The sequence below is a fragment of the Salvelinus fontinalis genome, chromosome 13, assembly GCF_029448725.1.
Source record: "Salvelinus fontinalis isolate EN_2023a chromosome 13, ASM2944872v1, whole genome shotgun sequence".
Classification (NCBI taxonomy): Eukaryota; Metazoa; Chordata; class Actinopteri; order Salmoniformes; family Salmonidae; genus Salvelinus; species Salvelinus fontinalis.
In genome coordinates, this window is record NC_074677.1 from 26,422,117 (window position 1) to 26,437,756 (window position 15,640).

Sequence of the window (15,640 nt, forward strand, 5' to 3'; positions counted from 1 at the left end):
GACTTTGGGGGGGTGAATAGTTATGCACGCTAAAGTCTTCTGTTTTTTTGTCTTATTTCTTGTTTGTTTCACAAAAAATATTTTGCATCTTCAAAGTGGTAGGCATGTTGTGTAACTGAAATGATTACAACCCCCCCAAAAATTCAATTTTAATTCCAGGTCGTAAGGCAACAAAATAGGAAAAATGCCAAGGGGGTAAATACTTTCGCAAGCCACTGTATTTTAAGTCATGTTCTTAGAACATTAAGAAAAAATGTAAGAAAAAACCAGACAACATTAGTAAAGTTCAAATAGTGTTCTGAGAATGTTTTTCAAAAACATTTACATTTACATTCTGTTCTCAGAGTCAACAAAATGTTCTATCCTCTATCTTGTGTGTTAAGGTGTGATGGCCGCGCACACTAGTTGGCCTCACCAGATCTTAATGAGAGTTTGTTTCCTTTGAAATGGGGTATTTTTGAATACACTCAAATCAACAGCTTTGTATGAGTTAAAAATAACATTGCATGCTAGCTCCATCCTGGTGGTGCAATGGACTAATGGATGGAGAACAGAATATCATCGGTTAAACATGCACTATGCAGAAATCTCTTCGCCAATCCCTGGTTGCTAAAATTCTAGTAGTTCACCTAATTTCAGTTTGTGACAAAAAAAAGCAAGTTTAGTGTAGAGAACAGTGGAGGCTCCTCAGAGGATAAGGGGAGAACCATCCTCAGTGAATTTCATGAAAATAAAAGTAGTGAAACATTAAAAGTTATCCTTTTTAGATAAAACTATACTAAATACATTCACGTCACCAAATAATTGATTAAAACAAACTGTTTTGCAATGAAGGTTTACAGTAGCCTCCACAGCGCTTTGTAGGGTAGCACCATGGTGTAGCCGGAGGACAGCTAGTTTCCGTCCTCCACTGGGAGGACAATGCAAAACCTAGGAGGCTCATGGTTCTCTCCCCCTTCCATAGACATACACAGTAATTATGACAACTTCCGGAGGACGTCCTCCAACCTATCAGAGCTCTTGCAGCACGAACTGACAAGTTGACCACTCAATCAAGCTAGCGAATGTAGCTAGCTAGTTTAGCCTACTCAAACACCTGGCTCAAACAGAGAGGGATGCTATATTAGCTAGCTGGCTGTGGGTATCCAAAACTGGAACTTTTCCAAGTCAAGGTAAGCTTTTGGTTTTATTAATTTATTGGCACCAGGCCCGCAGGTGTAACTGCTTGCTGACTACACTGTACTGCCTGATTGTAACAGGTTTACTAATGTGTTAGTTCTAGTAGCTATGTTGAATATGACCTTAGCTAATAATGGTGATAACGATGTAGGCTGTGTGTAGCGGTTATGAGTAGAGGTCGACCGATTATGATTTTTCAATGCCGATACCGATACCGATTATTGGAAGACAAAAAACTGATACCGATTAATCGGCCGATTATTTATATATATATAAAAATTATATATATATATCATAAACACACAAACATTTTTGTAATAATGTCAATTGCAACAATACTGAATGAACAATGAACACTTTTATTTTAACTTAATATAATATAATACATAAATACACACACGCACACAGCTCTGAAGTGACAATGATACTGAAGAGTCTGCTTAGGAGCCAAATACTCTCAACTGTTTGAATAAAAATAGAGTTTAAGTTACCTGTGATGAATGTTGAAAACAAAAACTTGAATTTCTATATGCAGGAAATCCTATTTTAATAATGGGCATGGTAAGAATTGACAACCAAAGTGCGAGTCATAATTCCCAAGACACCTAGCAAAATCTGAAAAGCGGTTCCTTCATTTATTCCATAGGTTATTTTTAGATTCACTTAAAATAAGGTCTGTGTTTCGTGTAGGCTTACATCACCGTGCCAATTTTATAACTGTGTAGATATCCATAGGACAAGGTAACTCTGATCAATATTGGCTAAATATAAGCAAAGATTTTAAAAAATAATTGTAGACTGGATTTATGAAAATATGTTGACAAACGTTACCTTATCCTAGTGAGATTTACACGTGAAAACGTCGAGGCAGTTTAAGCCTGCACGAAACACAGACCTTATTTGAAGTAGATCAAGACATTCTCTATGGAAGACATGAACAGTAAAATAACGAAGGAACCCCTTTCAAATTCAGCCGCAAGTTATTACAGGAATTATAACGCGTCGACTATTTCTCTCTAAACCATATACCTTTGACTAAACCGGAAACTATCACCTCGAAAACAAAACGTTTATTCCGTTCCGTATTTTATCTAACGGGTGGCATCCATGAGTCTAAATATTCCTGTTACATTGCACAACCTTCAATGTTGTCATAATTACGTAAAGTTCTGGCAAATTAGTTCGCAAAGAGCCAGGCGGCCCAAACTGTTGCATGTACCCTGACTCTGCGTGCAATAAACGCAAGAGAAATGACATAATTTCACCTGGTTAATATTGCCTGCTAACCTGGATTTCTTTTAGCTAAATATGCAGGTTTAAAAATATATACTTGTGTATTGATTTTAAGAAAGGCATTGATGTTTATGGTTAAGTACACATTGGAGCAATGACAGTCATTGATTGATTGTTTTTTATAAGATAAGTTTAATTCTAGCTAGCAACTTACCAGAGCTTACTGCATTCGCTAACAGGCAGGCTCCTCGTGGAGTGCAATGTAATCAATGCAAGATTGGATCCCCCGAGCTGACAAGGTTAAAAATCTGGCGTTCTGCCCGTGTTCCTAGGCCGTCATTGAAAATAAGAATGTGTTCTTAACTGACTTTGATTTGCCTAGTTAAAAAAATATTAAATAAAGATGTAAAAAAAATTAATAATAATAGTAATATCGGCAAATCGGTGCCCAAAAATACCGATTTCCGATTGTTATGAAAACTTGAAATCGGCCCCGATTAATCGGCCATTCCGATTAATCGGTCGACCTCTAATATCCACAGTACAACAAGTCCTATATTGACATAACCGCTCAGCAAGGAAGAAGCCACTGCTCCAAAATCGCCATAAAAAAGACAGACTACAGTTTGCAACTGCAGATGGGGACAAAGATCGTACTTTTTGAAGAAATGTCCTCTGGTCTGATGAAACAAAAATAGAACTGTTTGGCCATAATGACCATCATTATGTTTGGAGGAAAATGGGGGGAGGCTTGCAAGCCGAAGAACATGCATCATGTTGTGGGGGTGCTTTTCTACAGGAGGGACTGATGCACTTCACAAAATAGATGGCATCATGAGGAAGGACAATTATGTGGATATATTGAGGCAACATCTCAAGACATCAGTCAGGAAGTTAAAGCTTGGCCGCAAATGGGTCTTCCAAATGGACAATGACCCCAATCATACTTCCAAAGTTGTGGCAAAATGGCTACCAAATACTAATTGAGTGTATGTAAACTTCTGACCCACTGGGAATGTGATGAAAGAAATAAAAGTTGAAATAAATAATTGTTTCTACTATTATTCTGCCATTTCACATTCTTCAAATGAAGTGGTGATCCTAACTGACCTAAGACAGGGAATTTTTACTAGGATTTTAATGTCAGGAATTGTGAAAAACTGAGTTTAAATGTATTTGGCTAAGGTGTATGTAAACTTCCGACTTCAACTGTATACAGTGGGGCAAAAAAGTATTTAGTCAGCCACCAATTGTGCAAGTTCTCCCACTTAAAAAGAAATAGAAATAGAAATAGCGCACAAAGAAAATAATCTACCAATTCTTAGACTTGCTTTCAATGAGAATGACAAATCTATAAGTCACATTTCTATGTGAATTTGGTCAGGTATCCCAAAAAGTTACATATTCTAGCTTTAACCAAAACTAAGCCAGCAGTGTTATTAAAAGTCTTATTGAAACATTCAGTGTTTTCAATAAGGAAAACATGAATAAAACTTCCTGGGAAAACTTTCAGGGAACCACAGTAAAACGTTCAAATAACCTCCCTGCAACCTAAAGATTAACGTTCCCAGAACAGGTGAAATTTTCACTTCAGTTCTCAGTTTTACCTGTCAGGAAACGTATGGCTTGTTCCCAAAACCAATGGAAAACCAAAAACATACGTTCCCACAACTTCCAAGGAACCAAATGTGCTAGCTGGGATGTGATTGTGCAATATCCCTTCCAAATCTAAGGAAATGCTGTTTGCCTAAAGTACTTTAGGCCTGAGAGGGAATTAAAGAATCATTACTTTCATGAACCACCACCACAGTAAATAACCTAACATTTTCTTGAATCAACAAGAATTTCAAATAAAATAACATTTTATTGGTCACATCAACATATTTAGCATATGTTACTGCGGGTGTAGTGAAATGCTTGTGTTCCTTGGTCCAACAGCGCAGTAGTATCTAATAATTCACAACAATAAACACATCTAAAAGTAAAAGTATTAGGAAATATATAAATATTAGGATGAGCAATGTCAGAGTATATACACATGAAATTAGTAAATCCGTATGTAAACATTATTAAAGTGACCAGTGATTTCATGTCTATGTACATAAGGCAGCAGTCTCTAAGGTGCAGGGTTGAGAAACCGGGTGGTAGCCGGCTAGTGACAGTGACTACGTTCGGGGCAGGGTACTGGGTGGAGGCCGGCTATTGATGGCTATTTAACAGTCTGATGGCCTTGAGATAGAAGCTGTTTTTCAGTCTCTCGGTCCCAGCTTTGATGCACCTGTACTGATCTCGCCTTCTGGATGATAGCGGGGTGAACAGGCAGTGGCTCGGGTGGTTGTTGTCCTTGATGATCTTTTTGGCCTTCCTGTGACATCGGGTGGTGTAGGTGTCCTGGAGGGCAGGTATTTTGCCCCCGGTGATGCGTTGTGCAGACCTCATTACCCTCTGGAGAGCCTTACGGTTGTGGGCAGAGCAGTTGCCGTACCAGGTGGTGATACAGCCCGACAGGACGCTCTCGATTGTGTATCTGTAAAAGTTTGAGTGTTTTCAGTGACAAGCCAAATTTCTTCAGCCTCCTGAGATGGAAGAGGCGCTGTTACGCCTTCTTCACCACGCTGTCTGTGTGGGTGGACCATTTCAGTTTGTCCGTGATGTGTACACTGAGGAACTTAAAACTTTACACCTTCTCCACTACTGTCCCGTCGATGTGGATAGGGGGGTGCTCCCTCTGCTGTTTCCTGAAGTCCACGATCATCTCCTTTGTTTTGTTGACGTTGAGTATGAGGTTATTTTCCTGACACCACACTCCGAGGGCCCTCACCGGCGTGCATGGCCATGCAGTCATTGTTGAACAGGGAGTACAGGAGAGGGCTGAGAACGCACCCTTGTGGGGCCCCAGTGTTGAGGATCAGGGGGATGGAGATGTTGTTTCCTACCCTCACCACCTGGGGGCGGCCCGTCAGAAGGTCCAGGACCCAGTTGCATAGGGCGGGGTCGAGACCCAGGGTCTTGAGCTTAATGACGAGTTTGTAGGGTACTATGGTGTTAAATGCTGAGCTGTAATCGATGAACAGCATTCTTACATAGTTATTCCTGATCCCTGACTAGTCTCTCAAAGCCCTTCTTGATGACCTTAGTTTTCTTGGGAACAGGAACAATGGTGGCCCTCTTGAAGCATGTGGGACCAGCCGACTGGGATAGGGATTAAACACACCAGCCAGCTGATCTGCGCATGCTCTGAGGATGCGGCTAGGGATACCGCCTGGGCCGGAAGCCTTGCGAGGGTTAACATGTTTAAATGTTTTACTCACATTGGCTGCAGTGAAGGAGAGCCCGCATGTTCCGGTAGCGGGCCGTGTCAGTGGCACTGTATTGTCCTCAAAGCGAGCAAAGAAGTTGTCTGGGAGCAAGACGTCAGGGTCCACGACGGGGCTGGTTTTATTTTTGTAATCCGTGATTGACTGTAGACCCTGCCACATACGTCTCGTGTCTGAGCCGTTGAATTGCGACTCTACTTTGTCTCTATACTGATGCTTAGCTTGTTTGATTGCCTTGCGGAGGGAATAGCTACACTGTTTGTATTTGGTCATGTTTCTGGTTGCCTTGACATGATTAAAAGCTGTGGTTCGCGCTTTCAGTTTTGAGCGAATGCTGCCATCAATCCACAGTTTCTGGTTGGGGAAGGTTTTAATAATCACCGTGGGTACAACATCACCGATGCACTTGCTAAAGAACTCGCTGACCGAATCAGCATATACATCAATGTTGTTGTCTGAGGCTATTTGGAACATATCCCAGTCCACGTGACCTAAGCAATCTTGAAGCGTGGAATCAGATTGGTCGGACCAGCGTTGAACAGACCTGAGCACGGGCGTTTCCTGTTTTAGTTTCTGTCTATAGGCTGGGAGCAACAACATGGAGTCGTGGTCAGATTTGCCGAAAGGAGGGCGAGGGAGGGCTTTGTATGCGTCGCAGAAGTTAGAGTAGCAATGATCCAGAATGCTTTCAGCCCGTGTCGCGCATTCGATATGCTGATAAAATTTAGGGAGCCTTGTTTTCAGATTTGTTAAAATCCCCAGCTACAATAAATGCAGCCTCAGGATATGTGGTTTCCAGTTTACATAGAGTCCAATGAAGTTCTTTCAGGGCCGTCGAGGTGTCTGCTTGGGGGGGGATATACACGGCTGATTATAATCTAAGAGAATTCTCTCGGTAGATAATGCGGTCGGCATTTGATCATAAGGAATTCTAGGTCAGGTGAACAAAAAGACTTGAGTTCCTGTATGTTGTTATGATCACACCACGACTTGTTAATCATAAGGCATACACCCCCGCCCTTCTTCTTACCAGAGAGATGTTTGTTTCTGTCGGCGCAATGCGTGAAGAAACCGGGCCCACACGTATCCCGAGTGAGCCATGTTTCCGTGAAACAGAGAATGTTACAATCTCTGACGTCTCTCTGAAAGGCAACCCTTGCTCGAATTTCATCTACCTTGTTGTCAAGAGACTGGACATTGGCGAGTAGTATACTCGTGAGCGATGTGCCCGCCTACAGAGCCTGACCAGAAGACCGCTTCGTTTGCCCCTTCTGCGGCGCCATTGTTTTGGGTCGCCTACTGGGATCCGATCCATTGTCCTGGGTGGTTGTCCAAACAGAGGATCCGCTTCGGGAAAGTCGTATTCCTGGTCGTAATGTTGGTAAGTTGACATCGCTCTTATATCCAATAGTTCTTCCTGTATGTAATAAGACTTACGATTTCCTGGGTTACACCAAACACAGCCTAGTTACTCTTGAATAGCAAATTGAGGCCTATCCTTGAAATAGCCTAATTGAAATGGCATTGTAATCTTTCTAGGCATACACACAACAAAACGTAGCAACATGGCTTCCATTTAATTGCCGTTATCCAGTCATGCTGCTACAGTTCAGGGTCTGCAAAGACTGAAAGGGGGGGTCGATAAGGTTACATAATCAGGATATCATTTTTGAATTTATAATTTCTTATCGTTTTGATAATTTCTCAATATAATGTTTGCGGTAGTTGCCTGTATCTGCACCAAAAGCCCAGTATTTTTCATTCATTGCTTGTTCTCCATTTTCTTTTTAAACAGGGAGCCAATTTGTTTTCAGCACTTTTATTTCCATGACTGATCTAAATCAAAAGTTGTTTTCTCATGGCTCTCTTGTCCCTCTGCAGCAAACATATGGTGAGTAATATGTTTAGAACATCGAATCGCAATAAAATCACAGTATCGAATAGCAATACATATAGAATGTGAGAATCGTGATACAAGTATCAGCACCTAAGTATCGTGATAATATCCTATTGTGAGATCCCTGGTAATACCCAGCTCTAGTTCCCAGACCTTAAAATACCTAACGCTACATCTGTAATGTCTCTAACTCAACTCATACAGATGAGATCGCCTAGAGCACATTAGGCCTACTTCCACAAATTCCATTGGCTTGTTCAGGTTTCACATGTCACTGCAACCTCTCTCCCATACCGCCACTCAGCAAATAGAAGGCTACAGTATATGATAGACTAGCTATATCTGTCCAACAGTTATTACAACCTATTAATAACTGATTAATATGTCCTTGTTTTTTATATCCTATGTTAGTTATATTACGTTTAGAGTTGTATTTATATGTATTTCATGGGTAATACTCCATTAGTTGCAATCACTGAGGCTATAACATATCAGGCCAAATTTCATATAATTTCATCTGTATTATGCAATCTGGCCTGACATTTGTGGTATGAATATATGGGCCTGACATACCGTAATATGCATCCCCCCACTATCATACTCCCTTCCCTCACGACTCGGATACCGTCATTCATAATCACAACGTTACTATTTCCCAAACTAGAAAATCGCATCAATGACTTGGTTGAACACGATCCCTTATTCATATCAGCATGAATGCGATGTAACGTTGTGTTGTTTACAATCATATGGTGGTTAGGAGAAGTGTGGCATATTGAAATCAACACAAAAAACGTTAGCTGGAAGCCAAAATAAAATATAGCCACCGATCGAAAGCCAGAGCAGCATCTGAATTCGTAGCTAATGACAAAATTAGGTTATCCATTGTGAATAACGCTGCAATGTGCGTGGCACTGTGTAAATAAGAGGTGAAAGTAGTTAACTAACGTTAAATTACAATTCCCAAAGTTGAAGATGAATGTAATTTAACGTTACGTACCTGAAACCACAAGGGCCTCATTTGGTCCAACTGTGTGGCAATTACCCATGTTATTTAAAAACACGGATCCCAAACCAAGTGCCTAGGTCGCCTACAAATCTGTTGCAACACAACCGACAATAAAAACCCAACGTAACAGACCGATTTCTCTCGTCTTCGAAGCCGTTACCTGCCCCGCCCCTATCATTATGAGAGAAGAGGTCCCCCGGGATTTCACCTCGGCCGACCTCAAAACAAGAGGGGTCCAGCTGCGACGTCATCTCTCAGAGCAGTCATCCCTCAGGGTCACTATGCTGCCATCTACTGATATGACATCTCTCAGTGCGTTGCAGAATGACAATCCAAAGAGTTGTATAATTAAACCAAGATAGACCACAGCCTGTCGTTTCAAACGGAATCAAATGCGTCATAGTGGGCAGAACAAGCAAGGAGGTGGGCAGAACCAAACACAAGCTAGCGAGATCCTATTGGCGTGTTCTAGAACACATTCGCTAATTTCCGTTACGGAACGCCTACTCTGTGAAGTGCGCGTGTGCAATAACTAAATTCGCCTTTGCACTCCTAAACAACGCATTTTTTTTACTTTAGCAAAGGGTAAAGTCTATACAACTTAGTCCACTCTGTTAATAACAGATTATAGTTTTGGGAACCGGAAACTAAATATTGAGATCAAATGTTTCATTGATTATAAATCACTCCCGAGTGGCACGGTGGTCTAAGGCACTGCATTTCAATGCAAGAGGCATCACTACAGTCTCTGGTTTGCATCCAGGCTGTACCACATCCAGCTGTTATTGGGAGTCCCATAGGGCGGTGCACAATTGACCCAGCGTCGTCCGACGTCATTGTAGGGTAGGACGTCATTGTAAATAAGAATTTGTTCTGAACTGACTTGCCTAGTTAAATAAAGGTTAAATACAACAACAAAAAATTAGCAGAATGTTGACCAAAATCCATCTTGTTCAATCTTCTCCCATTGTTGGCCACTGGACTTCCTCTCGCTACCATATTTGGTAGTGAGTGGAAACGCCAAGCTGATGCATCACATTTATACATCCGTTGAAATATCTGTCTCATTGTTCTATCTGTTTTAAATGACAAACATTGCGCTAGTTGACGTACCTTCCCGCTTGTTTTGTCTCATTGTTCTATCTGTGGCGCATCTTTAAGGAAAAATTGGGGTGTCAAAAGGGGTGGGTGTTTCGAAAGGAACTATATAAAGAGAAGTGGGGGTTTCGAAAGGAGTCTTTTAATAATATGGCTGGGGGGCAGTATTGAGTAGCTTGGATGAATAAGGTGCCCAGAGTAAACTGCCTGCTACTCAGGCCCAGAAGCTAAGATATGCATATTATTAGTAGATGTGGATAGAAAACACTCTGAAGTTTCTAAAACTATTTGAATGATGTCTGTGAGTATAACATAACTCATATGGTAGGCAAAAACCTGAGAAAAAATCCAACCAGAAAGTGGGAAATCTGAGGTTTGTAGTTTTTCAACTCTTTGCTTATCCAAGATACAGTGTACATTTGGTCCGATTGCACTTCCTAAGGCTTCCACTAGATGTCAACAGTCTTTAGAACCTTGTTTGAGGCTTCTACTGTGAAGGGGGAGAGAATGAGAGTTTTTTCAACCAGAGGTCTGGCATACTGCCATGAGCTCAGTCTCTAGCGCGCCCGTGAGAGTTAGCTGCGTTCTATTGCATTTCTAAAGACAAAGGAATTCTCCGGTTGAGACATTATTGAAGATTTATGTTAAAAACATCCTAAAGATTGATTCTATACAACGGAACTTTTTTACTTTTCGTCGCGCGAACCAAACGCGCGAACAAAAAGGAGGTATTTGGACATAAATTATGAACTTTATCGAACAAAACAAACATTTATTGTGGAACTGGGATTCCTGGGAGTGCATTCTGATGAAGATCATCAAAGGTAAGTGAATATTTATAATGCTATTTCTGACTTCTGTTGACTCCACAACATGGCGGGTACCTCTATGGCTTGTTTTTGTGTCTGAGCGCCGTACTCAGATTATTGCATGGTGTGCTTTTTCCGTAAAGTTTTTTTGAAATCTGACACAGCGGTTGCATTAAGGAGAAGTGGATCTATAATTCCATGTATAACACTTGTATTTTCATCAACATTTATGATGAGTATTTCTGTAAATTGATGTGGCTCTCTGCAAAATCACCGGATGTTTTGGAAGCAAAACATTACTGAACATAACGCGCCAATGTAAACTGAGATTTTTGGATATAAATATGAACTTTATCGAAGAAAACATACATGCATTGTGTAACATGAAGTCCTATGAGTGTCATCTGATGAAAATCATCAAAGGTTAGTGATTCATTTTATCTCTATTTCTGCTTTTTGTGACTCCTCTCTTTGGCTGGAAAAATGGCTGTGTTTTTTTGTGACTAGGTGCTGACCTAACATAATCGCATGGTATGCTTTCGTTGTAATGCCTTTTTGAAATCGGACACTGTGGTGGGATTAACAACAAGTTTATCTTTAAAATGATGTATAATACTTTTATGTTTGAGGAATTTTAATTATGAGATTTCTGTTGTTTGAATTTGGCGCCCTGCACTTTCACTGGCTGTTGTCAAATCGATCCCGTTAACATCCATCATTCCTTCAATTATGACCAGTTTCCCTGTCCCTGGACGGTGTTCTCAGGGTGATGAGAGGTGTTGGGTTTGCGCCAGACATAACGTTTTCCTTGATGGCCAAAAAGCAACATTTTAGTTTCATCTGACCAGAGTACCTTCTTCCATATTTTTGTGGAGTCTCCCACATGCCTTTTGGTGAACACAAAACATGTTTGCTTATTTTTTTCTTTAAGCAATGGCTTTTTCTGGCCACTCTTCCGTAAAGCCCAGCTCTGTGGAGTGTACGGCTTAAAGTGATCCTATGGACTTCAATCTCAGCTGTGGAGCTTTGCATCTCCTTCAGGGTTATCTTTTGTCTCTTTGTTGCCTCTCTGATTAATGCCCTCCTTGCCTGGTCTGTGAGTTTTGGTGGGCGGTCCTCTCTTGGCAGGTTTGTTGTGGTGCCATATTCTTTCCATTTTTGAAAAATGGATTTAATGGTGTTCAGTGGGATGTTCAAAGTTTCTGATATTTTTTAATAACCCAACCCTGATCTGTACTTCTCCACAACTTTTTCCCTGACCTGTTTGGAGAGCTCCTTGGTCTTCACGGTGTTGCTTTATTGGTGGTGCCCCTTGCTTAATGGCGTTGCAGACTCTGGGACCTTTCAGAACATGTGTGTGTGTATATATACTGAGATCATGTGACAGATTATGCGACACTTGAATTGCACACAGGTGGACTTTATTTAACTAATTATGTAACTTCTGAAGGAAATTGGTTGCACCAGATCTTATTTAGGGGCTTCATAGCAAAGGGAGGGAATACTTTTCTTATTTTTTTTTAAAAACATTTTTTGAAACAAGTTTTTTTTTTCAATTTAAATGACTGGTTGTAATGCAACAAAATAGAAAAAACGCCAAGGGGGATGAATAGTTTTGCATGGCACTGTACACTACCGGTCAAAAGTTTTAGAACACCTACTCATTCAAGGGTTTTTCTTAATGTTTACTATTTTCTACATTGTAGAATAATAGTGAGAACATCAAAACTATGAAATAACACACATAGAATCATGTAGTAACCAAAAAAAGTGTTATACAAATCAAAGTATATTTTATATTTGAGAATCTTCAAATAGCCATCCTTTGCGTTGATGACAGCTTTGCACACTCTTGGCATTCTCTCAATCAGCTTCATGAGGTAGTCACCTGGAATGCAACAAAATAGGAAAAACGCCAAGGGGGATGAATACTTTTTTGCAAGGCACTGTACGTGTAAGTAAGAGTGACAGTGAATGTGCGTGTGTCTGAATGGGGGAGAGGTTGTTGAAAGTCACCCAGTAAAATACTACTTGAGTAAAAGTCTAATGGCCATAGAGTCAGTGGATGGCCATAGAGTCAGTGTGGATAGTCTGTGGGCGAGAGAAAGCAGTAGTTGTTAGCCATCTACCAGTCTTATGACCAGGGTATAGAAGCTGTTTTGGAGTCTGTTGGTCTGAGCCTTGATAAACCGGTACCGCATTCCGGTTGGGAACATGGAGAACAGTCCATGGCCTTTTCTCAATTAGATTCCGTCAACTCCTGTGTCCTCTCTCCTCTGTCCTCTCTGGCCTCCTTTTGAAAGGTTACGGAGGAGAGGACGCGAGGAGAGGGATATTCAGACCCTTTGCTATGAGACTCAAAATTGAGCTCAGGTGCATCTTGTTTCCATTGATCATCCTCAATGTTTCTACAACTTGATTGGAGTCTACCTGTGGTAAATTCAAATAATTGGAAGTGATTTGTAAAGGCACACCCCTATATACAGTGCATTCGGAAAGTATTCAGACCGCTTAACTTTTTACCCATTTTGTTACGTTACAGCGTTATTCTAAAATTGATTATATTGTTTTTTCCCCCATCAATCTACACACAATACCCCATAATGGGGGAGTCTCTGCAGATCCTCTCAAGCTCTGTCAGGTCGGATGGGGAACGTCGCTGCACAGCTATTTTCAGGTCTCTCCAGAGATGTTAGACTGGGTTCAAGTCCGACCTCTGGCTGGGCCACTCAAGGACATTCAGAGACTTGTCCCGAAGCCACTCCTGTGTTGTCTTGGCTGTGTGCTTAGTGTCGTTGTCCTGTTTGAAGGTGAACCTTCGCCCAGGTCTGATGTCCTGAGTGCTCTGGAGCAGGTTTTCATCAAGGATCTCTCTGTACTTTGCTCCGTTCAACTTTCTCTTGATCCTGACTAGTCTCCCAGTCCCTGCCACTGAAAAAACCTCCCCACAGGATTATGCTGCCACCTCCATGCGTCACCGTAGGGATGGTGCCAGGTTTCCTCCAAACATGACGCTTGGCATTCAGGCCAAAGAGTTCAATCATAGTTTCATCAGACCAGATAATGTTGTTTCTCATTGTCTGGGAGTTCTTTAGGTGGCTTTTGGCAAATTCCAAGCTGGCTATCATATGCCTTTTGCTGAGGAGTGGCTTCCGTCTGGCCACTCTACAATAAAGGCCTGATTGGTGGAGTGCTGCAGAGATGGTTGTCCTTCTGGAAGGTTCTCCCTTGTCCACAGTGGAACTCTGGAGCTCTGTCAGAGTGACCATCGGGTTCGTGGTCACCTCCCTGACCACAGCCCTTCTCCCCTGATTGCTCAGTTTGGCCAAGCGGCCAGCTCTAGGAAGAGTCTTGGTGGTTCTAAACTTTTTCCATTTAAGAATGATGAAGGCCACTGTGTTCTTGGGGAGCTTCAATGATGGCAAAAAAAAATGTGCACCCTTCCCCAGATCTGTGCCTCGACACAATCCTGTCTCGAAACTACGTACAATTCCTTCAACCTCATGGCTTGGTTTTTTTCTCGGACATGCACTTGTAGTCAGGAATGGGAGAGTGATTGTTTCCTACAGAGCACAAAATGTGTACATTTCTTGACATCTTCGAAAAGCAAGTCTGGTAAAGATCTTTTTTCGTCTTAAAGAGGCAGTTTTTGTATTTTGAGACGGTTTTGAATAAGCTAAGTAGGCAATAGACAGAGGGGAGCATCATTTGTCTGATTCTCTGTGATAATAGTAAGGGAATAATGCATTTTATTTTGTAAAGTGGTATCTTGCATCAAACAACACAAAAAGTGGATAAACAGGTTAATATCAAGCCCTGTATTCTTTTCTCTCCAAATGTCTCATGAAATGTAGGCCTACATTCAACACCACACACTGGCCATTGTTTTTAATGGTAGGCCACTCTGGTAGGCCTACATTAGGATCAAATAGCCATCGTATCCTACTTGACCACTGAAACTGTAACTGAAAGCAGGTACAGCCTCAGTGTTCACAGTAAATACGCGCTTGAAGTTCCACAGAATTTTCACAATGTTGAAATTTACGCTCTGCACCAGAAAAAAATTGAGGGAACATTGGGTATTAATACTTTCTGGAGGCACTGTACATCTTTATGTGCACTAACTAATATCATAGGATTATTCATTTGGTGTTCAACACATGAGGAAGTGGAAAATCTAAACTAATTAACTAACTAGATTGCTAACTCTAAGTAAAATGTATATAGGTTCAGAACTTTTGTGAAATAGCACAGTTACAAATATATGGCAAATAGAAATCAAACTGGATGGACATCAGAAATAGAGGAAGGCCAGGACTAAAAACAAACTAAATATAACTATTGTAAAATAGATTGTGTCTGTAAAATGTGTATAGTATGTATAAGCTGGAAGTAGAAGCCCAAGTGTTGTTGTTTATTAGTTTACTCCAATTGGGGATAGGGGTGGTAGGGTTTGTGGGGAATAATAAAGGAAAGGATATTCCAAAAAAAAGTGTATGTGTATTAACACTACCATTCAAAAGTTTGGGGTCACTTAAATTTCCTTGTTTTTGAAAGAAAAGCACAGTTTTTGACCATTTAAAATAACATCAAATTGATCAGAAATGCAGTGTAGACATTGTTAATGTTGTAAATTACTTGTAGCTGGAATCAGCAATTTTTTTTAGGGAATATCTACATGGGTGTACAGAGGCCCATTATCAGCAACCATCACTCCTGTGTTCCAATGATATGTGGTGTTAGCTGATCTAAGTTTATACTTTTAAAAGGCTAATTGATCATTAGAAAACCCTTATGCAAATATGTTAGCACAGCTGAAAACTGTTGTTCTAGTTAAAGAAGCAATAAAACTGGCCTTCCTTCACGTCAACAGTGAAGAGGTGACTCCGGGATGCTGGCCTTCTAGGCAGAGTTCCTCTGTCCAGTGTCTGTTCTTTTGCCCATCTTAATCTTTTTTTATTGGCCAGTCTGAGATATGGCTTTTTCTTTGCAACTCTGCCTAGAGGGCCAGCATCCCGGAGTCGCCTCTTCACTGTTGACGTTGAGACTGGTGCTTTGCGGGTACTATTTAATGAAGCTGCCAGTTGAGGACTTGTGA

At 41.0% G+C, this 15,640-nt stretch overlaps 2 protein-coding genes across 12 annotated transcripts in view; one reads left to right on the forward strand and one right to left on the reverse strand.

The window, feature by feature from the left end:
* LOC129868327 (flotillin-2a-like) overlaps positions 1 to 9,028 on the reverse strand; it is a 41,365-nt gene extending 32,337 nt beyond the window's left edge. For 3 of the 10 annotated variants that reach the window (XM_055942203.1, XM_055942198.1, XM_055942204.1), the window contains exon 1: positions 8,796 to 9,027. In XM_055942203.1, the coding sequence (XP_055798178.1) occupies positions 8,796 to 8,886 (91 nt within the window). In that variant the 5' untranslated portion in view covers positions 8,887 to 9,027. Of the gene's footprint in view, positions 1 to 8,626 lie in introns of all 10 variants that reach the window. The other 7 variants (XM_055942200.1, XM_055942195.1, XM_055942196.1 and 4 more) reach the window with 5 other exon arrangements.
* Positions 1 to 15,640, forward strand: part of LOC129868325 (T-box transcription factor TBX6L-like) — a 73,634-nt gene that overhangs the window by 56,334 nt on the left and 1,660 nt on the right. The gene's annotated exons all lie outside the window — the stretch shown is intronic.